This window comes from Schistocerca piceifrons, chromosome X, assembly GCF_021461385.2.
Source record: "Schistocerca piceifrons isolate TAMUIC-IGC-003096 chromosome X, iqSchPice1.1, whole genome shotgun sequence".
Classification (NCBI taxonomy): domain Eukaryota; kingdom Metazoa; phylum Arthropoda; class Insecta; order Orthoptera; family Acrididae; genus Schistocerca; species Schistocerca piceifrons.
This window is the reverse complement of record NC_060149.1, coordinates 235,399,927-235,422,617: the sequence shown is the minus strand read 5'-3', so window position 1 is coordinate 235,422,617 and position 22,691 is coordinate 235,399,927. Positions and strand designations below refer to the sequence as shown.

At 42.0% G+C, this 22,691-nt stretch overlaps 1 protein-coding gene across 1 annotated transcript in view; it reads right to left on the bottom strand.

Annotated features, from left to right (window-relative positions):
* Positions 1 to 22,691, bottom strand: part of LOC124722283 (serine/threonine-protein kinase NIM1) — a 498,280-nt gene that overhangs the window by 210,505 nt on the left and 265,084 nt on the right. The window contains exon 5 of the mRNA XM_047247469.1: positions 20,217 to 20,283. Coding sequence (XP_047103425.1) covers positions 20,217 to 20,283 — 67 coding nt within the window. The remainder of the gene's footprint in view (positions 1 to 20,216; positions 20,284 to 22,691) is intronic.

Below are 22,691 nucleotides of genomic sequence, written 5' to 3'. Positions count from 1 at the left end.
CTAGCTGCGCAGCATTTGTGCACCGCCGCCGTCAGTGTCAGCCAGTTTGCCGTGGCATACGGAGCTCCATCGCAGTCTTTAACACTGGTAGCATGCCGCGACAGCGTGGACGTGAAACGTATGTGCAGTTGACGGACTTTGAGCGAGGGCGTATAGTGGGCATGCGGGAGGCCGGGTGGACGTACCGCCGAATTGCTCAACACGTGGGGCGTGAGGTCTCCACAGTACATCGATGTTGTCGCCAGTGATCGGCTGAAGGTGCACGTGCCCGTCGACCTGGGACCGGACCGCAGCGACGCACGGATGCACGCCAAGACCGTAGGATCCTACGCAGTGCCGTAGGGGACCGCACCGCCACTTCCCAGCAAATTAGGGACACTGTTGCTCCTGGGGTATCGGCGAGGACCATTCGCAACCGTCTCCATGAAGCTGGGCTACGGTCCCGCACACCGTTAGGCCGTCTACCGCTCACGCCCCAACATCGTGCAGCCCGCCTCCAGTGGTGTCGCGACAGGCGTGAATAGAGGGACGAATGGAGACGTGTCGTCTTCAGCGATGAGAGTCGCTTCTGCCTTGGTGCCAATGATGGTCGTATGCCTGTTTGGCGCCGTGCAGGTGAGCGCCACAATCAGGACTGCATACGACCGAGGCACACAGGGCCAACTCCCGGCATCATGGTGTGGGGAGCGATCTCCTACACTGCCCGTACACCACTGGTGATCGTCGAGGGGACACTGAATAGTGCACGGTACATCCAAACCGTCATCGAACCCATCGTTCTACCATTCCTAGACCGGCAAGGGAACTTGCTGTTCCAACAGGACAATGCACGTCCGCATGTATCCCGTGCCACCCAACGTGCTCTAGAAGGTGTAAGTCAACTACCCTGGCCAGCAAGATCTCCGGATCTGTCCTCCATTGAGCATGTTTGGGACTGGATGAAGCGTCGTCTCACGCGGTCTGCACGTCCAGCACGAACGCTGGTCCAACTGTGGCGCCAGGTGGAAATGGCATGGCAAGCCGTTCCACAGGACTACATCCAGCATCTCTACGATCGTCTCCATGGGAGAATAGCAGCCTGCATTGCTGCGAAAGGTGGATATACACTGTACTAGTGCCGACATTGTGCATGCTCTGTTGCCTGTGTCTATGTGCCTGTGGTTCTGTCAGTGTGATCATGTGATGTATCTGACCCCAGGAATGTGTCAATAAAGTTTCCCGTTCCTGGGACAATGAATTCACGGTGTTCTTATTTCAATTTCCAGGAGTGTATACAAATGATTAATTGAATAACTTAAATTTTTCCATGTTGTATTGAATTTATTGAAGTCAGTGACAGCATTCTAAATGTCTGAAATAATTTTTACTGCTTCAGCCTCTCTTTTCTAATATTTATTAGCACGACGCGTTTCGGCAGCGTTCTGCCATCATCATGTTATTGTAATATACTTGATGACACTATGCCGCCGAAAGGCTTCGTATTAATAAACGTTAGTAAAACGTGACTAAGGTACAATCATTTCATAAAAGCATTGTCAATAAGGCCATTACTAATACCACATAGGCTTCACTACGACACAGCCTTTCAGAAAGGAAATTCTATAAAATAAACTGTATATAGCATTTCAGCGCAAATGTAGCCACATCCAGTAATTTACTAAATTCTCTAAAAATTGTCTTTAATGTCTGAAGAGCAGCAATCTAGCTGCTGTCAAATCCTCGTTGGGGGAATGCAATTAAAATTAACGGAAAATGAAAAAAGTAGGAAAACTGTAACTGTTACTCATGTGTTTGCTGTACTTACATCGTTTGATCATTACTAGAAGTACTAAGATACTAGCCATTGTCTAAATTACTGGTCTAGGGTCAAGTAGGCGGAAGCGAAAATAATGAACTCTATCGAATATCTTTCGGAAGCCAAGGAACAGGCTACGAGCTGGGTATCTCAAGGTCTGTGTCTCATCCACGTTCATTCCTGCATGTGAAATCCCCGTTCTTCAAATAATTCAGCATCCAGTATTTAAAAACTTTTACACATTTATACCGGAGACTAAGTTCAAAGTTCTAGGTTTATGATAATGTGTATCAGTTCGACATCTTGATAATTATCTGTACATTTTTCTGATCTCTTAGAATCTCTCGTTGCTTTCTGCAGTCTTGTGCAGGTATCTTACCAGAGCCAGACGTCTCTCTTCTTATACGCAGATTTAGCTGTATTTCAGTTTCACAATCACTTATCTCACCATCTATAGTCACTGCATTCATAGGATAGTTGAAAGGATGATACGGATTACAGTTTTCCAGAGCGAAAACATTTTGGTACACCTAAATCCGTATTTTCGCCTTCTCTGTTGTCTTCTATTTCGGTGCCGGTATGAATACAAAGCGACTGAATATCTGATAGAGAACTGTTTGCACAAATAATTTTAATGATGTTCGCTCATAACCATAAAGCAATCCATACAACTAATACGTTCTGTGACCCATATTTTAGCACGTATTACTATAATTGCATTAGGAAAATGGGACAGGGGTGGGTAAGGGAATCGGGCACTACCTTTTCAAAGGAATCATCGCAACATTCGCTTCGAGAGGTTTAGATGAGCCACAGAACAACTGAATCTATAGGGCATGACGGGGAGTTTTTTATCCTGGTCTAACCCAACTGTTAAAACAGCATAGGTGAACACAAATATTGTGCAACGTAAAAATTTTATTTTCAAAATTAGTTTCCGAAAGTGAAAAGATTCATTAGTCGTCGCTCACTATGTGATCGAAAGTATCCTGACGTCGCTAAAAACATAAGTTTTTCATATTAGGTTTATTGTGCTGCCACCTACTGCCCGGTACTTCATACCAGCGACCTCAGTAGTCATTAGACATCGTTAGAGAGCGGAATGGGGCGCTCCGCGGAACTGACGGACTTCGAACGTTGTCGTGTGATTGGGTGTCACTAGTGTCATATGTCTGTACGCCAGATTTGAACACTCCTAAACATCCCTAGGTCCACTGTTTCAGATGTGATAGTGAAGTGTCATGGACTGTGCGGCTCGTCCCGGAGGAGGTTCGAGCCTTCCCTTGGGCATGGCTGTTTGTGTTCGTCCTTAGGATAATTTAGGTTAAGTAGTGTGTAAGCTTAGGGACTGATGAACTTAGAAGTTAAGTCCCATAAGCTTTCACACACATTTGAACATTTTTTATAGTGAAGTGGAAACGTGGAGGGACACGTACAGCACAAAAGCGCAGAGGCCGACCTCGTCTGTTGACTGACAGACGGCCGACAGCTGAAAAGGGTCGTAATTTGTAATAGGCAGACATCTATCCAGACCATCACACAGGAATTCCAAACTGCACCAGGATCCACAGCAAGTACTATGACAATTAGGGGAGAGGTGAGAAAACTTGGATTTAATGGTCGAGCGGCTGCTAATAAGCCACACATCACGCCGGAAAATGCCAAACAACGCCTCGCTTGGTGTAAGGAGCGTAAACATCGGACGACTGAACAGTGGAAAAACGTTCTTTGGAGGGACGAAACACGGTACACAATGTGGGGATCCAATGGCAGGGTGTGGGTGTGGCGAATTCCCGGTGAACGTCATCTGCCAGCGTGTGTAGTGCCAACAGTGTAATTCGGGGGCGGTGGGGTTATGGTGTGGTGGTGTTTTTCGAAGAACGGGCTTGCACCCCTTTTTTTGCGTGGCAATATCACAGCACGGGCCTACATTGATGTTTTAAGCACCTTATTGCTTCCCAGTGTTGAAGAGCGAATCGGGGATGGCGATTGCATTTTTCAACACGATCGAGCACCTGTTCATAATGCACGGCCTGTGACAGAGTGGTTACACGACAATAACATCCCTGTAATGGACTGGCCTGCACAGAGTCCTGACCTGAATCCTATAAAACACCATTGGGACGTTTTGGAACGCTGGCATAGTGCCGGGCCTCACCGACCGACATCGATACCTCTCCTCAGTGCAGTACTCCGTGAAGAATGGGCTGCCATTGCCCAAGAAACCTTCCAGCACCTGATTAAACGTATGCCTTGGAAGAGTGGAAGCTGTCATCAAGGTTAAGGGTGGGCCAACACCATATTGCATTCCACCATTACCGATGGAGACGCCACGAACTTGAAGTCATTTTCAGCCAGGTGTCCGGATACTTACTATATGTAAGTGCAACATTTCATGAACGTTAAGAAGTAAGAGTGCTAGTTTCAAATTCCTGCTGGGTTTTCACGTGTTGACCGTTTGTATGCTGTCGGTACAATATTTACAGAACTTTAATGAAAACTAGAAGCTAATTGCCTGCATAATGACAGTTACAGTACGTCATAAAAAGAAACGAATAAAATTCTTTTAAAATACGAATAATATGCAAGTGTGAAGCAAATAAAACAGAGCAGAATAATTTTCAGAGGTGATTGGATCTGTTAATGTGGACAACTTCATGAAGGGGGGCTACCGACCAACTGTCGCTAATAATGTTTATATTAACAGTTTTGATGAAGAGAATTCTGTTGCAATATACTGTGTCGTTGTGATAACGTTTCACGAACTCACGGATGGGTTTATATCGTTAAACATTAACGTATAAATGGACATGTGGTTTTTGTGCAGTAAACACTGCAATTAATAGCTAATCATTCAACACGATGTTGAAAAACGTAGTGTTTCTGCCGCACAGCAGTAGTATTTACATACTTTGAAAGTTAATTATAAATTGCCTCTTTCTGTTCTCTCCTTCTACGTCTTTCTCTTACGAATGCGAACGTATTTCGTTGGTTAAGATTTTTGCATGTAAGAAACTTCACTTTTTTGTAACCTTGTTGTTTCATATTTGTTCCATAGTGTTGAATTATAAGTTCAAATTAAGAGTCTCCACACTCCAAGAGGCAACTTTTGTTGTTTTTCACAGAACTACAGTTTGATAAAAAGAAATGTTTTAGTGGCTGTGTTGTTTACAACTACATCCCATACGTACCTAACAAATACAGTGCATAGTGGAGGGTACCATGTACCACAGTCATTCTCTTTCCCTTACCGTATGCTTCCGCACGAGCAATAATTTCTCTTATCTTGTCTAAACAGTCCTTACACGGCATGCATGATGGTAGCATTAGGATCATTCTGCAGTCTCCCGTAAACGACGGTTCTCTGAACTTGCTCAATAGTATTTCGCGGAAAGAACGTCTTCCCTCCAAAGATTCCCTTTGAGTTCAGGGAGTACTTTTGTAATACTCTCTGGGCTATTGAGCCTACCGGTAACGAATCTAGTAGCTCGCCTTCGAATTGCTTGATTTCCTCGTTTAAATCGATCTGAGGGACATCGTAAGCTCTCGGGCAGTACTCAACGACGGGTCACTCAAGTTCTCTTTATGGAGTCACATTTATAGATGAGCTACAATTTCCTACAATTCTTCCAATAAACCGAAGTCGCTCATTCGCCTTCCCTGCAACAGAACTTAGGTGCTCGTTCCATTTAATGTCGGTTTGCAACGTTATCCCTAGATTTTCAATCGACGTGGCTGTGTCAAGCACCACACTCCGTTAATACTGTCTTCTAAGATAACAACACTGTTTATGCTACTCATGTACATTAACTTTCAATTTCCCACTTTTAGATCAATCTGATTTTCATCACATCAAACAGAAAATCTGTCTGAGTCATCCTGTAACGTTCTATAGTAACTCAAAGACTGCACTTTCCCTTACGCCACAGCGTCATCAGCAAACAGTCGCAGAAAGCTGCTCACTCTATCCGTCAAATTGTTTATGTTTGTAGAGAACAAATGCTGTCATATCACATTTCCCCGGGCACTCCTGGCAATAGCCTCGTCTCAGATGAACCCTCTCTGTCCACGACAACGTACTACCTTCTATTACTTGAGAAGTATTCAAGCAACTACTGTATCTCGCAACTTATTCTGTGTCTTCGGTCATTTTTTTTAACTGACTGCATTGTGACACTGAGCCAAACGCATTCTGTAAATCTAGAGGTATGGAATTTGCCTGTTGCTATTCATCCATGGTTCGCAAGATATTGTATGAGAAAAGGGCAAGCTGAGCTTTAGACGAGCGATGCTTTCTACATCTGTGCGGAATTGTGGATAGAAGCTTCAGTCTTTCAAGTAAATTTATGATATTCTATCTTAGAATATGCTCCAGAATTCTATAGTACAGGACATTTAGCATTTTCTTCCGTTATTTTTAAAGTCCGTCCTGCCATCATTCTTATATTCCGGGATCATCTGCGCTTTGTTAGAGTAGTTTGTGATTTTCCGCTAGGCGATTCGATACGCATGGGGCCAAAACCGAAGAGACTTCTCTGTTACACTGAATACTGCTACAGTGGGAAACAAATAAATAGTATGTAGTTGAATCATTTACGGGATAGAATTAAAATTAGACTTAGCAAATAAGAGGACGCAGTTTTATGACATTCGTCTCGTATTCCGGACGAGTAAGAGTCAGATCTCCATGTAAAAATCTTGTTATAGGTTTTCTGTGGTTTTCCTCCGTCACTTAAGACGAATGCCCGTAACCTATAAGGTCGATAAACTGCCCCAACTTTGACCACCTCTGTTAGTGTTATATCTCAAAGAGTTCCGACGCTTATGAGATATGAAAAAATAACCTATTTTTCGTCTGCCACACGCCTGCAAGTGAATTACACTACAATTAAAAGGAATACTGGTAATAGTTCGTCTACCTATACACGTAACGTTAACAACACGTTGCCTTTTCAAGACTGTCTTTTGTAAACAGAGACACATAGTAGGTCCTAGATGGGAATGTGGCTTCCAATGAGCGTACCTGCCTCTAGAAACTGTACAGGTGAAATACACATCCATGAGCGTCGGGAGTAAAAGAACCAAAGACGATTTGGTGAATTTCAGTATAAGTTTTCTCTCTAGACATCTATGGCCTTTATTAAGAACGTGTTTCGGCAAAGCTATCTTCACATACTGTAACAAAAAAGTGAACTGAATTACAACATGGGTATTGAAACGTTAATAAAAGATCACATTTCTTTAGCTTAAATGGTCAGGCAGTACACTCACCCAACAGAGCATAAAACGTGGATTACAAGTTGTGAGTAAAGTAGCTTCCATGCAGAAAGTGTGGTGATAGATGATTAAAACAATGAAGTCAAAGAGGTAGGGTTAACCGCCACTAGGTGGAGATAGTGGGAGGCAACAAATTTATGCAGAGGACACAGCTAATCGAAACGAGTGGATGCCATGGTAAAAGTACGGGTCGTAATAATAATAATAAACAATAATAATTTTCTTACAGTACTCACCCTATGCGGAAATGTCACCTGATCTCCAAAATTTAAACTTTTTCGAAAGCTGGTGGCTGTAATCTAACTTCTGATACGTCGCTCGTGAGGATGTTACATGACAACAAACAGCAGCATATCTGACTGCAGAATGAACCATATGCACAGTCTTTCTATATAATCCTGTGGCAAAACTACACTTGTTCATGAAATTATCACGTAGACGTGTTGGACGAAACACTGATTTTGTGTGTGAAAAAGAGAGCATATCCTGTCATCTGGACAAACTGTTTTAAAATCATTTAACATGATTTCTATTTTAACGTCAAGCTACCGTGCTATTTACATAAAATGGGAAGTCTCGTGGAACACATTCCCTACACACGACTGAACTCTCATACACACCCAACTGCGTCACAAGGAGTTACTGCAATGCTGAAGTCCACTGCATGCCTGCTATAGAGACTGATCTGTTCAGTTCATGTGCTTACTGCAATTGGTTCTCCGCTTTTTAAGTTCTCTAGATGCACCTGAATCTTGGATCGATCTTCTTAAGAATAGCTACCTAGTCTCCATCGCTTTTCTTAGAGATGTTGGTCCTGAACCTTGAGTAAATTTGTCTTCTTACTATCTTTCCTTTCATGGCGACCACTTGCATTAACGCACCTATTGCGAAACAATCAGCTAGAATACCTGCCTTCCTTCTGCGCTACTTGTATTGTTTTACATTGCGAGGTACCCTTAAGACATCTTGGCTGGGCTTAGTTTGTTTATAGCCGCCTCCAGTAGGAAGCCAAACCACCAGTAGCTCTGTACTACGTTGGAATGTTATTCAGAACCCATTTACTTCAAAATCATAAAGATACGGAAGAAAGAAATAAGCACAATACACATACAATTTCATCATCATCAAAGATGTTCGAGGATTCTCACGATATTCGTGAGAGGCGCACGTAAGTTTTACACAGATGGTAATGATGTATACATGATGGTTAGCACTGGAGGCAGCCACTGACATGTGTTGCCTTTCTTAGCGATAAAAACATTGTTATAGATGGTTCCAGTACGTAATAGCAAAAAAGGCATAACATAGAATATGTGAAGAATAAGCGACAAATAACGAGGTAAATATTTTAACAGGAGGAGACAACCTCATGGATCCATGGATCCTGAATCTAAGTAGGGGACTGTTCAAGCTGTTGGAGGCTCTGTAATAGCGTGGCTGTCTGATGACCTTCATCCATTCATGTCCATTGTACATTCCGACGGACTTGGGTAATTTCCCCACTATGCGACACCCCCACACGTCCATAATTGCTACGGAGTGGCTCCAGGAACACTCTTCTGAGTTTAAACACTTCCGCTGCCCATCAAATAACCCAGACATGAATGTTTTTGAGCATATCTTGGATGCCTTGCAAAGTGCTGTTCAGAGGACATCTCCACCCCGTCGTACTCTTGTGGATTTATGGACAGCCCTGCAGAATTCATGGCGTCAGTTCCCTCCAGCACTATTTCAGACATTAGTCAAGTCCATGCCACGTCGTGTTGCGGCACTTCTGCGAGCTCGCGGGAGCCCTACACAATATTAGGAAGGTGTACCAGTTTCTTTGGCTCTTCAGTGTATAAATTAAAACCCTTATGGTTGGGAACTCCTCTTAGTCACAGCTCAACTACTAAATACCTAGGAGCTATTTATGATTGTAGTCCAATATTCAAGGAGAAATTTGATAGTGTCATAATGAAGGTCGCATCACGAAATAAAACGTTAAGAAAACTCAAAAACACAAGTTGCGGAGCAAGTCCGCATGTGTTTCGTGCTTCGTTTCTAGCCTTGTGCTACTCTGCGGGAGAATATGTTTCCGCCTGTGTGGTAGCGATCCCGCCACTCTAAATACTGACATTACTCCTCACTAAACTTGCCGCCTGGTGACAGGATGCCTGACACCAGCTCCAGTCGAGAAGGTCCAGGTCCTGGCCGGAATAATACCACCGGAAGTCAGACGGATAGTAACAGTGAAATCCGAAAGGAGCAAAGTCGATGGTAGACACTCACTTCATGGGTATGAACCTGTTGCTCAAGGTCTTCAACATTGGCCGGACAGAGCTAACCGTGATTGGATACCACCAAAGGAGGGGCTACCCCAGGAAACAGCTTGCCACGGCCAATATGGAGATCACTCAGTCGTCTTCGCGTGGAAATTCACCGAAGTAAAAGTGCCACTTTAAAATGGGGACCCCGCGATAACCAAGGCGTGTCCTGTGTTTGTGATGCTGAGCAGACTGTAAACAATTTCCTTCACTGCCCCGTTTACTCCACCTGCACAGACATTGTGACTCAGAGGACCTGACATCAACAAGCCCCAATAACATTAATAAAAATAGTTTCATAGTAAGTCTTATCCAAATGCAGATCAAAATAATGTCAACCACTGTATATTTAAAGCTAATAGTATCTCATAAAACATTGCGTTAACATGAATAGTATATATTGCTAAGCTAAGATATAAGTAATCTACAATTTTTTATATTTAAGACTGTGGAAGCTTAGAAAATAATGTGATCTAGTTTTGCATGCTGTGGTGTGTGCATTAAATGTTTGTAACTATGGTCTGGTGGAATTTCCACGTCAGTCGCTAGTGACAGGAGTTCCACCTGTACACCCGTGAACATGCGTTCGTACTTGCTGGCTAAGTATCGTGGTCTAGCCCACCTTACCTACCCGTGTACTTCCTCCAGTCGATAAATGTCTTGACCACACTAAATGGCCTACCAGTACACGTTAAGTACAATAGCACCCCTTTTACATTTCCGAACTGGAATACTGTGATCCCACTTATATCCCGTGCAGCAGTACTTCTAAACGAACTGGCGCCAATTTTTTCTAAGGCTGGTTGAGAGCTCACGGCTTGAAATTCGTTCCCCTAAGTACTCTACATTTAGCGTTTCCCGCCAGAATTATGTGACACGTTGATACCCAAGCTCAGAAGTTTCAAAGTTACCGTTTGCGTGTCTTGGAACGTACTTTAGTGTGCGATTCCTGTACCTGACCCTAGGCTGCTAGTTTACCTTCCTATTCCTGAGGTGGAACATAGTTTTTTCTATCTTTAGTGGAATAAGCTGTATATGCCATTATATGAAGTGACTATCCATCTACTGAATAACTTAGGACAGCGCGTCCCCTGCCTCACTGAAATCTGTTCATTGTATTGCGAGATTGACGTTATCACTATGGATGAATTCTCGAGGTGCGATTTATGGAAGGTCATGATAGCAAAAATTGAAAAGAACTGGGGACAAGACAGAATCCTATGTTTGGCAATTTTTAAGTTTGTGGAATCTGGTATAGGCACGTTCTGTAAGTAATTCGAAAAATTTATTAGTAAGTATATAGTGTATCACAGAGATGATGTTGCGACATGGTACAGCCTTAATGAGTTTCAGAAGACGTTCTTTCCGAATGGTGCCATTAGCAGCCGAAAGATCAAGAAATATAGCCAGTTTTCAAGTCAAGGCAAGTGCCTGATTACTACAGTCTCGACCGTTCCGGAAGACAGCTTTCCCAGCTGAGATGAGACATTGAATTGCAGTTTATCTAGAAGTTTATAATTTACGCTTAATACAATTCTGAGATACTGAAAAAACTACATCGTATTTTAGGTTCTGATGTCTCTTTCATGAAGGTATTCGAGGACATGTTCAGAGAAATACAGGGATATAACGCTCATTAACGACTATGGTGTAGTGGCAGTGTGCTGTTCCGACAACTCGTCCTATTACATTTACCACTTGTCCCAGTTATTTTTGTGAATGATTTCATAACAAAACAATTAAGATCTTTACATCATTAGGAGTTCTCAAACGCCGATAAAAGAGGACGTGACGGGAGTAACAGGTTGCTACTTTGCGAGTTTGTTTGAATTGTACAGGGTGTTACAAAAAGGTACGGCCAAACTTTTAGGAAACATTCCTCACACACAAAGAAAGAAAATATGTTATGTGGACATGTGTCCGGAAACGCTTACTTTCCATGTTAGAGCTCATTTTATTACTTCTCTTCAAATGACATTAATCATGGAATGGAAACACACAGCAACAGAACGTACCAGCGTGACTTCAAACACTTTGTTACAGGAAATGTTCAAAATGTCCTCCGTTAGCGAGGATACATGCATCCACCCTCCGTCACATGGAATCCCTGATGCGCTGATGCAGCCCTGGAGAACGGCGTATTGTATCACAGCCGTCCACAATACGAGCACGAAGAGTCTCTACATTTGGTACCGGGCTTGCGTAGACAAGAGCTTTCAAATGCCCCCATAAATGAAAGTCAAGAGGGTTGAGATCCGGAGAGCGTGGAGGCCATGGAATTGGTCCGCCTCTACCAATCCATCGGTCACCAAATCTGTTGTTGAGAAGTGTACGAACACTTCGACTGAAATGTGCAGGAGCTCCATCGTACATGAACCACATGTGTCGTACTTGTAAAGGCACATGTTCTAGCAGCACAGGTGGAGTATCCCGTATGAAATCATGATAACGTGCTCCACTGAGCGCAGGTGGAAGAACATGGGGCCCAATCAAGACATCACCAATAATGCCTGCCCAAACGTTCATGGAAAATATGTGTTGATGACGTGATTGCACAATTGCGTGCGGATTCTCGTCAGCCCACACATGTTGATTGTGAAAGTTTGCAATTTTATCACTTTGGAGTACATACTGACGAACGGAAAATGAGCTCGAACATGGAAATTAAGCGTTTCCGGACACATGTCCACATAACATCTTCTCTTTATTTGTGTGTGAGGAATGTTTCCTGAAAGTTTGGCCGTACCTTTTTGTAACACCCTGTATAGAGAAGGTTGTGGCGACTGTCTGTACAGTACATTATTGTGTTGTTTTATCTGATTATGGAAATGAAAGGAATTAGAAGAAAGCAACTCATTGGTGTCGCAACTACTGTTCCTCTCAAACAAGCAGAGAGGGTAACTTGAGTAACATCGGCATGTGCTCCATCCGTGAGACAATGCAGAAAGTGAGTAATTAAGGGTTGTTGTTTAACACGGGATACTGGTACAAACTCCAGTGATTAAGAACTGTGCTTCTCTGCTGACCAAATACTGGAGTAGAGTATTTCTGCCGTCAAAATGTTTCGAACGGAAGTAAGATTAGAATACAACGTCTCTGTCAATGATGAACGCATTATAGACAGGGAATAAGTTAGTACTGGAGAACAACAGGGCATGACTTAGGCCATGGTCTTTTCAAAACAAAATCACCGAAATGAATTCTCTAAATCACTGAAACCATTAGCATTAGTTACCTCAGAGATGAGCTTATCATACTTGCGTTAGTCGTCGTTTTTGACGGCGGATGAAGATGCCTGTTATGGTTAAGAGTCGCTATGTTCGTATGTTAGCCCTTTTGTTTCTTTGCATAACATTTTTTAAGGTAACGGTTTTCGTTTCTGATCGCAGTTATCTGCATCTACGTCTAAAGCCACTTTACGGCGTGTGGCCGACAAATGCAATCAACGAAAGCTGAGAACAGTCAGGAAACTACTTATAAACAAGTTAGTCTATTTGCTTACTGACAATATATGTAACACATTTTCCTGGCCTGTATAGAAAGCCAGTTCCTGCCCTTTAGATAAGACCTGTAACAGTTACCTGTGCAACACTAGTTTCATCAAACGCATGTTGCCAGCCACCGTGATGCGCGGAGGCAAGACAGTAACTGCTTAACATTAACGTGAGAGCCTACGGCGGCCGAGCAGTTGGCGCGGAAGCACGGGGGCGTTATCGTGCTTTTGAGCGGGTTGCGTAAGAGAAACGCCGCACGCGTGCCGCCAGCTGTCGAGTGGATACCCGGCTCCATCCCAACATACCATCGTTTGTTTTTGTTGGGGGGCGCCACCGGTCGATACGGATGGCAGCGTTGTGGCTGTGTCCCGTCTCGTGTTCCAGTTACAGGTCGGCGTCTTCTCATGCGGAGAAATCCTCGTGTGTCTGACACGCCCTTCAATTAACACTTCGTCCCATAATGGACGGAGTACCACCCTGCGTTGCTAACCGGCCCACACATTTTGAAGAAGTCTCGTTTGAAGATTTTCGCGCTTTTAGAGACTTGTGCTTAGGTGTAAACTCCTTATTTCGGTACGCCCTCTGTGTGCGAGCCACAGATTTCGATGTGTCACGTTACTCTCAGAAACGTATCGGCAAACTACTAAATAATCAGGTAGCTGATATAATGGAAATGATGAGTGGCATGCTTTTAGTTTTAGAATACAACACGATACGTACAATATAGTCACCACCTGATCCAATGACTTTTTTCTACACAACGCTACTTTTCGATTTTTACTTACGTTAAACAGATGGCAAAGTATAATTTGTTTCTATTCAGATGCAAAAATATGCAGTGAAAAGCTTTTCAAACAGAAGAATCCAATAGTAAATAATTTTGAAAAATATTTCACAATTTTGAAAAACACCTGCAATGAGTATTATTATTACTATTATTTCTATTTTTCTCAGACCTTAGGTCTGGTTAAAAATGGAAAGTGACGCGGACCTTGATCAAGCGTTACTTCCATTTAACTGTACGGTATATGTTACATTGTATTTAGGAACTTTCGGATTATTGAACACGTATCAATAATTACGGATTTCTGTAGTTGTATATATACGTTTGGATGTAGCTGTATTGCATTGATGTACTGGTGGATATTGTGTGGTATGACTCCTGTAGTTGATAGTATAATTGGTATAATGTCAACTTTATCCTGATGCCACATGTCCTTGACTTCCTCAGCCAGTTGGATGTATTTTTCAATTTTTTCTCCTGTTTTCTTTTGTATATTTGTGGTATTGGGTATGGATATTTCGATTAGTTGTGTTAATTTCTTCTTTTTATTGGTGAGTATGATATTATTATTATTATTATTATTATTATCATCTCTACAGCTTTTATGATCACTTATATTTTTAATGTCTTATCAAAATTATATATTACACATAAATTTGTCTTTGTTTATGCATATCGACCTCAGACAACATCTTTGCGTAACTAAATATATTGCTAATATATTTGCCTATTGGCAAATTTTCAGTAGTTGCGACAGGGGTTTTGTTGAAGTCGTTGAGAACTGTCTGCTGTTACCCTATGCTGTGTTAAGACGGACAGTTTTATAGGAGTGTCTTTGTAATTAAATATTTTGTGTGTGTTAAGATGTGTTCTTCAAAACATAGCATTAAAAGAGGTAAGCAATCACAAGAAAAATTTACTCTACAAACCAATTCTAAAGTTAACGCATAACCAAAATCATGGTCCTGGATCTCTCCTCTTTAAACACGAAACAAACATACTGCGTCAATGAAAAACATTGAGAAAACTATGAAGAAAAGAAAGATAAGTAATAAAAAATTATACGTGAATTACTATAGAACACAACGCTAATTCAGTACCTTTTTCAGTATTTCAAGGTACTGAGAATTATTCGCGCAGACCTCACCAATATTCATCACTGAGGTTTTTTGAACAATTTTAGATATTAGTTTTATCACAATGTAAAAGAGTAGGATGGACTGAGGCACACAAGAATAGCATCTTAGATCGGTTCAGCAGAGGCATACGTCACGGAGGCTCGCGTACTGTTTTGGTCTTCATTGGTTATCAGACTATAAAATGCTGGTCTCAGATTTAGGTAAACAGTGACTGCATTCGCAGTCCTGTCATCTATGTATCCTTCCAGCGAGCCGGGTGGGTTCTTATGAACAATTTGGCTCAATTTTACACTATCTTGATATATTTTTTGCCCTGATATTGTTTCCCACTTTCTCCTCTAGTCGTGAGATCTTCCCTAACATGATGAGCCATCTTCTAGGTCGTCCTGTCTTTTTCCCTGCGCATTCAACCCAAGTATTGTTTTGCAGGCGGCTATCCTCCATCGTCTTCACACGTCCAAACCACTTGAACCCTGTAGTACTCAGTCTCTCAGTCCTTGACAGATCCACTTACATCTCTTCTCTGATCTCTTCATTTCTAATTTTATGTCTTCTGGTCTTCCGCAAGGATGAGCGCAGAAACTTCATTTCGTATACTTTTAATTTGCTCAAATATGCCTTGTTAATTACACAGCACTCCAAGCTGTATGCCGCAATCGGCGGGAGGTACGTTTTAAACACGGTTTGTTTGGCTCTCGCAGTAACTCCCTTGTCCCACACAAGGTTCCGCTCTTGATGGAAAATGCAACAGATCCCTTCCATACTCTGTTCTGTAGTTCTAGTTTGACAGTTCCATTCCTTGCTGCTGTACGTACCAGCAACTGAGAGCTTCCATACATTCAATTGCTCTCCATATATCATCAGGTTGCCCTGGAAAGATATCCTGCTCGTAACCATTGCAACAGTGTTGCTCTTGCTTGGGATCAACTGGAACTGTTTAAAGTTGGAGTTCCATTCATCCAATCTTTACTGTACATCTAGTTCCGTTTCTCCCCAAATAGCTACATCAGCAAAGACTAAAACATTGAGATCACCATTCACTATTTCCGTGATTGCCTTCACAATCACATTCACAAACACATGGAAAACTAATGGGGAAAATGCATTTGCACTACTCCGTTGTACTACTCTGTTGCACTCCTCTCTCTTTCCTGAACAAATCCGACCTGTAATTACCCATTTGTACACAACTTTTGCAGCCTTCAAATAGCATTTGAACCTCCCTTATTACGGAGTTTGGAACCAGTAGTTTTTTCTAAACACTCCCAGATCTTACACCTTGCCACACTGTCATACACTTTTTCCGATCCAGGAACAGGATTGAGGTTTTTAACCTTCTCCCAATACCTCTCTATTAACCGTCTTAGGGTAAGTATGAGGTCTGTTGTTCCTACGCTGCTTCTGAATACATGTTGTTCCTCTTCAAACTGGTTTTCTAATGATCTTAAGTCTCAATCTTTTCCAATATCTAAAGACAGGTGTGATAACAGGAAGATTCCTCTATAATTAGAACACTTAATCCTACTTTGTTGAACACTGGTTAATAATATCCATCTTCCAATCATCAAGAAGTTTATTTTCATTCGAAATGACTCAGTGTTCGATCTAGGAACTGTATTCGTTGGATGCCTGCTGACTTGATGGTGTCTGCTGTCAATTCATATGGCCAGGTTGATTTGCTTCCTTTTGCCTGCTTCATGGATTCTTAGTCTTTGCCGAGATGACAGGTGGTTGTTGCACTTCAGGTTTTGGTAAATCCTTTATTTCCTATTCCACCTTTGTTATCTCCTTGCTATTCAGCAGTGTGGAAGTATTTTTTCATATATTCTCTGATCCCAGACTATACTCTCATTTTCCCTTTCTATCGCTTTTATGCTTTCGCTATCTGACCTTTTGCTTTTTATCAATCCTCATAGTATTCACTTGTTTCCATTGCTGTCCTCCTCTAGCTTTTGGGTTAATATTTCCCAACTTCTCTCCTGTCATTAATTCACAATTTTTTCAACCCTAAGTTTCCTGTCCCAATATGCTTGTCCCAATGTGCCTAGTTTATGGGCATCTACTGGTTTGATCCCGTTGGTTTGTTTATGTTTCTCTACTCTCTTTCTAATATTCCGTCCTTTAACAGCTTCCTTCACCCTATCATGTCACCAGGCGGTTTCCTTCTGTTTTACGTTACCAGTTGTTTTACCACAGCTTGTACAGCACAGTTTACTAACGTTGTCTTAAATTCTTCCCACTCCTCATTTACTCGATCCGTTTCATTTGTTGATAATTTTGCGTTTATCAGACTGATTATTGTTGTTCTTTTCTGCTAACACAGATGAGGATTTTTTTGTTGAAATGTACTTCCTTAGCCTTTGAAGATTCCTCTGCTCCACAGAGCAGCGGTGTCCTCTTCCATTTAACTCCAGGGAGGGTTGGTTGCGAATTCAGCGGTCTGTGCCATTCCGAAGGTCTCCTCCTCTGCACCTTTGTGGTTTTCGTAGTCCAATCTCTCCCTTCCCCTTCCATTCACTCTCACCCTTTTTTATCGTTGCAGGGATCAACTGCATCGCTACAACAGACCAACAGAGGGGTGCCACCAGAAACTTCCGGTTATATTATCAGAGCCCAGTAGATTTTACAGTCTTGAGGACATTGACATTTGTACTATTTAATCATGCATTTCTGGCCATTAAAACTGCAACACCATCAAGGCGACATGCAACAAAGTGTGAAGTGTACTGCATACTTGGATATGCAACTGATTATCTTTCCAGAACAACCACCAAAACTAGGTGAGTCACACATCTACATTTTGTGCATAAAGCACGAGTATACAGTAGGTTTCTCAGTTAAAAATCGTATTAAAATGTTGTCCGTTTGTAAGATCTTGTAATGCCTCGTGAAAGAGGAAGAAACGCCAGCCAACACGTATCGGAATCCAGCAGAATCGTGGATTATGGAGAGTGAGGTTTATCGTTCTGATATATTGCTGCTCCCGTTGGTTGCGACCCTAAAACTGTCAAAAATATGTGCGCCATGTAAGATGTCAGCGAACTCACAATACTAGCGCCCGGTAACACAGATATATTGTTCGCTCGGCGGTGTAGGATCGTATAACCATGTTATGTGGGAAACTGGGCTTGTTTGCCGCAAGACTAGTGTCCACACAGTCAATACTATTATTTCTTATTTGTTTCTGTGTTTATTCAACCCGTTTCCTGGTGATTTAAAATAGTTTGAAATTTTCACTTTGAAAAAATTACGTTGTACAAATTGCTTCATTTCTTAGATCAATTTACAGCTTAAAGTACATTTCCACAAGGAGAATGTGACGATATCTGGAGCAGCACGTACTGTGAGCGTAGAGACCACTGTTGCGCCTTCCCTTGATGGAGGAGCAGGAGAGACGCGCCTAGTGTTGTGCGCCTGATCTACCTTGATGGAGAACGTCTTCGACTGTTTCTCTGGACAGCATCGTCTCCACACCTCGCACTAATTGAAATCATCTAGTCGTGTACGAGGAGGACGCACTAATCATCAATCAATACGATTGATTGACATTAATTTAAAGTAGCATGAAATGATTTTCGGCTCGATGCCCCTTTTGTATAGAGCCATTGTTCCTGCTAGAGATGGCACATCTGTGTACTAATTGTCATATCCTATACATCCAATATCACCTAAAAATGTAATCATATATTCTTCCTTTTATAGTGTGTTCACGCAATAGGTAAAACATTATTAGCGATCCTTGCTTGTTTACCATTTGGATGGCGAGCTGTGCATTTTCTTGTTTCCAATACGACAGCCTTTTCTTAAAAGTTGTGAAGACTTGGACAATGACGAGTAATCGGTTCATAATTTCTATGAAGTCTAGCGCCAAACACACATGTCCAGATTATGTTGCAGTAGACTCAACAACACGTCGGAACAATGGTGCGCGACAAGAACATTATCGGAAGGGTTTTTCTGTCGTATACTCTAAACCAGCGTGAACTGCTTGTGAACCAATGGATGAACTCATGGAAATAATGCGAATGGTCTTCAAAGACAATTGTTGATTGCTTCTCAGTCATTAAACCTGTTTTCTTGTAAGCAAGATACCAGTCTGTACAGATCCCTAATTTTGGTGAAGCATGTTTTTGGTTAACATATTTTTGCACTCAAATAATAATTTCCATATTTTAAAGTACGGCATTGACCTTGCAGCAGTGGATATACCGGATCCCGTGAGATCACCGAAGGTAAGCGCTGTCGAGCGTGGTCGGCACTTTGATGGGTGACCATCCAGGCCGTCATGCACTGTTGCCATTTTTCGGGGTGCACTCAGCCTCGTGATACCAATTGAGGAGCTACGCGACCGAATAGTAGCGGCTTCGGTCAAGAATACCATCATAACGACCGGGAGAGCTGTGTGCTGACCCCACGTCCCTCCTATCCGCATCCTCCACTGAGGATGACACGGCGGTCGGATGGTCCCGGTAGGCCACTCATGGTCTGAAGACGGAGTGCTTTTTTATATTTATGAAGTGCTAGAATATTTACAATAATAAGCACATGTTCTACAGGACACATTTAAATTTTGGGGTTAAATAACGGAAGTGACAATTCTGAACTGAGTAACGTGGAATAGGAAACCAAAGATTAAACCGACCTGCTTAGGACGTGACATGGTTGGGGATAGCTACCAGGGTGCGCAAACGACTTTATCAATAATTGTTAATGTAAGTTCTTTCACTTTTCTTAACACAGTTTTCGTGCTAGCCATTTTTCTAGATACTTGGGTAACGGGCTAGTAATAAAGGAATCAATATTATTCAAATTCCACGGTAACATTTCTAGAGTAAACTGGACCGTATCGTCGTTCGCCTCAATATTATTTTGATGTCAAAATCGCCGAAATGTAGGAAAAAGAGCTTAGTTGCGCTGATCATATTTTGTGACGCGTTTCTTATTTGCTCGGGTCGGAGGTGGATGCCAAGCAGTCTGTGTGTTGTGTGACGAAGTCAAAACAATGAGGTCCACACGTAGTGTTTAGTAAATGTTCTTTTGTTTAACTTCAATACAAGCAAGTTTAGAATACAATCCGCTGAGTGTACTTGAGGTAGGCAGGTTCATAACAACAACAGAGGCTAACTAATAACACTTACAGTACACATGCAGGATGCAGAATACAGAACGAATGCTGAATGCAGAATGAAGGTCTGCTCGGAGCGGCATCCTATTACGCTGGTACCGTGGCTGCGCTGGTCGCAGAGTGTCTCTTTCGGAGACAGCCACGAATTGGCGGTGCAGTCACATGGATTACTGCTAAATTCTTAATACACAACTATACGAACAGGAAATGGAGAAATTTTTGTCTCCTTAATTTGACTGGCAAGAGAGAGAGAGAAAATTTTTAATGTTACGTTGTATTATGCCGTGAGGACTTACGAGATTGTTGGTGATAATCCATCCGGCGAATTGGCAGGCTGACCTCGTTGGTCGTCTTTCCCCCTTCCTGAAAAGTAAGCTATGTGCCGGTAACGTGTTACATTTTCTTCACCTTACGTTTTACACTCATCCACAACAACATTAACTGAAACGCTACACAGACCAAGCATTGATACTGTTGGCACATCATATAAAGGTTGGAGGAAAGAAATGGTGAATCGCGTGTACTTAGACTTTAAGACGAACGAAACGTAGGATTAAGTAAGGACAGTAGTTGCCAAGTAGAATAGTCGACCGCGATTTATTGGGAGAATTAAAAGTAACTGCTACGATCCATTCTATAGTACTGCTCGAGTGTTTGGGATCCTCACAAGGTCAGATTAAAGGAAAACATAAAAGCAATTCAGACGTGGGCTGCTAGATTTGTTACCGGCAGGTTCGATCAAAGCGCAAGTATTACGGAGATGGTTCTTGAAATCAAATGGTAATCCGTGGAGAGAAGACTACGTTCTTTTCGCGAAACACTGTTGCGACAATTTAGAGAGCCGGCATTTGAATTTGACTGCAGAACGATTTTACTGCCGCCATTATACATTCCGCGTAAGGATCACCAAGATAAGGTAAGAGAACTTTGGGCTCTTACGGAGGCATACAAATAGTCCTTTTTCCTTCTCTCTATTTGCGAGTGGAACAGGAAAAGAAATGACTAGTAATGGTACAGGGTACACACTGCTGTGCACCATACAGTGGCTTGCGGAGTATGTATGTAGATGCAGATTAATGAATTGCTGCGAAAATTCAGTAATAAGTACGCGAATCAGACATTAGCTTTTTTCTTGTCCTGATGAGTGTACAAAAAAGATTCTGTATGTCACTTCCTCTTGCAATAGAGATTTCCCGTTGTCGTAAACAAAAATATTTTTATTGACCAGAACGTTTTATTGTATAATTCAGTTATATAGAATACTCTTCGAAACAGCTATCTTAAGTAGTATCAACGGAGTAATATTGCGGATAAGATTGGACAACAGACTAATGGACAGCATGGAATCAACGATTAGATGTAACATGCTTTTGCAACGTTTCACTGAGGAGAAATGTGAATGCTAATCAATGGGGCTGGGCAGGCGTCCAAACACGAACTATATTCAAAATCTATATCAAATTTTGGTTTAGCACCCTCAAAAAGGATGTATATATCTCAGCATATATTCAAGCAAGTAAACGTACTTTGGTTTACTACTGCTTTCTATAACTAAGGTAATGCCGAATAGGATATACACTGACATAACTTTAGCTGGATGGAAGCTTGTAAAGAAAGTATATAATCGAAGACTACATCCAGAGGTGCAGACCAGCAACGATAAAAAAGCACTGGCTGTATGCGAACGGATGTCTTTGTCAGATCAGAAATTTAGTTTTGCAGGTAGTGTGCATATGTGGCAATCTCTGAAGGATTGCTAGTGCACAGGTCAAAGCAACAACGGAAATCGTCAGACGTATCCCGAAACAACCGAGGTGTTATTTTGTGTCTCAGACAACTTTGAAAGTAAGTATTTAGTACTGCTACAGAAACCGAAAAAGTAATCACGCTTTTCACCTTGCAAAATCAGCTTGATACATACGCCCTTGCTCAAGTATTGGAGATCTTGAATTCGTCGTTTAGTACTAGTGTAAAGATGATTAAACTTCTCAGAAACTTTGTTTACCAGAAACTGTGATGCGAAGAACCAGTGATGAGGTAGAAGCAGTCATGGAGTAAGGTCTTTTAGGCCACTGCGGTAAGTGCAGTTTAACGACTGTGAACTGGCTTTCAAAAAGTGGAAGTTATTCAAAGACGAGTGAAAAGCGGAGTTGTTCACAAGTAAACGCAGCCACAGAAAGTTCATCCCTTTTGCTCACTGTATAATTAAACAAGCAACTCAGTTCCAGGAAGCCTTAAAAATTCAAATAGGAGAACATCAATCCAAACTAACAGCAGTCGTTTTTAGAAAAATGGTCTCGATGCTCGTGGTTCATGTCCTGTTTAAATCACGAAACTATACATCGTTCGACGGAGGATCCGTAGAGTGAATAAACTCGTGTTTCGTTTTCCGAATTGTCCTAGTTCAGTGTTGAGCCTCACAATCGACACCTTTACATTTGGAGAGAAGGTTGAACACGAAAAATCTATACGTAAGTGCTGCAGTGTCGTAGTGAAGGAGTGTTGTATTCAGCTCGGCAGCGAACTTTCGGTCCTTCACGTCTACCGAAAGGAATTTATGGTGGCTGCACAAAGGCAGGTTTCTCTGAACTTTTGTTCAGCCCATTGTTCCGCTGTTGTCATTGGCACTTTCGATTTATGGTCAATACCCTTACCCATACAGCTCGTGGACGATGTGCTTAAAAAAAAATCACTCGAATAAAGTACTCAGCATGCTCTTGGAAATTTAGCCTTCTTGCACATATTTATGATTGATTGGGAATACAAGCGCC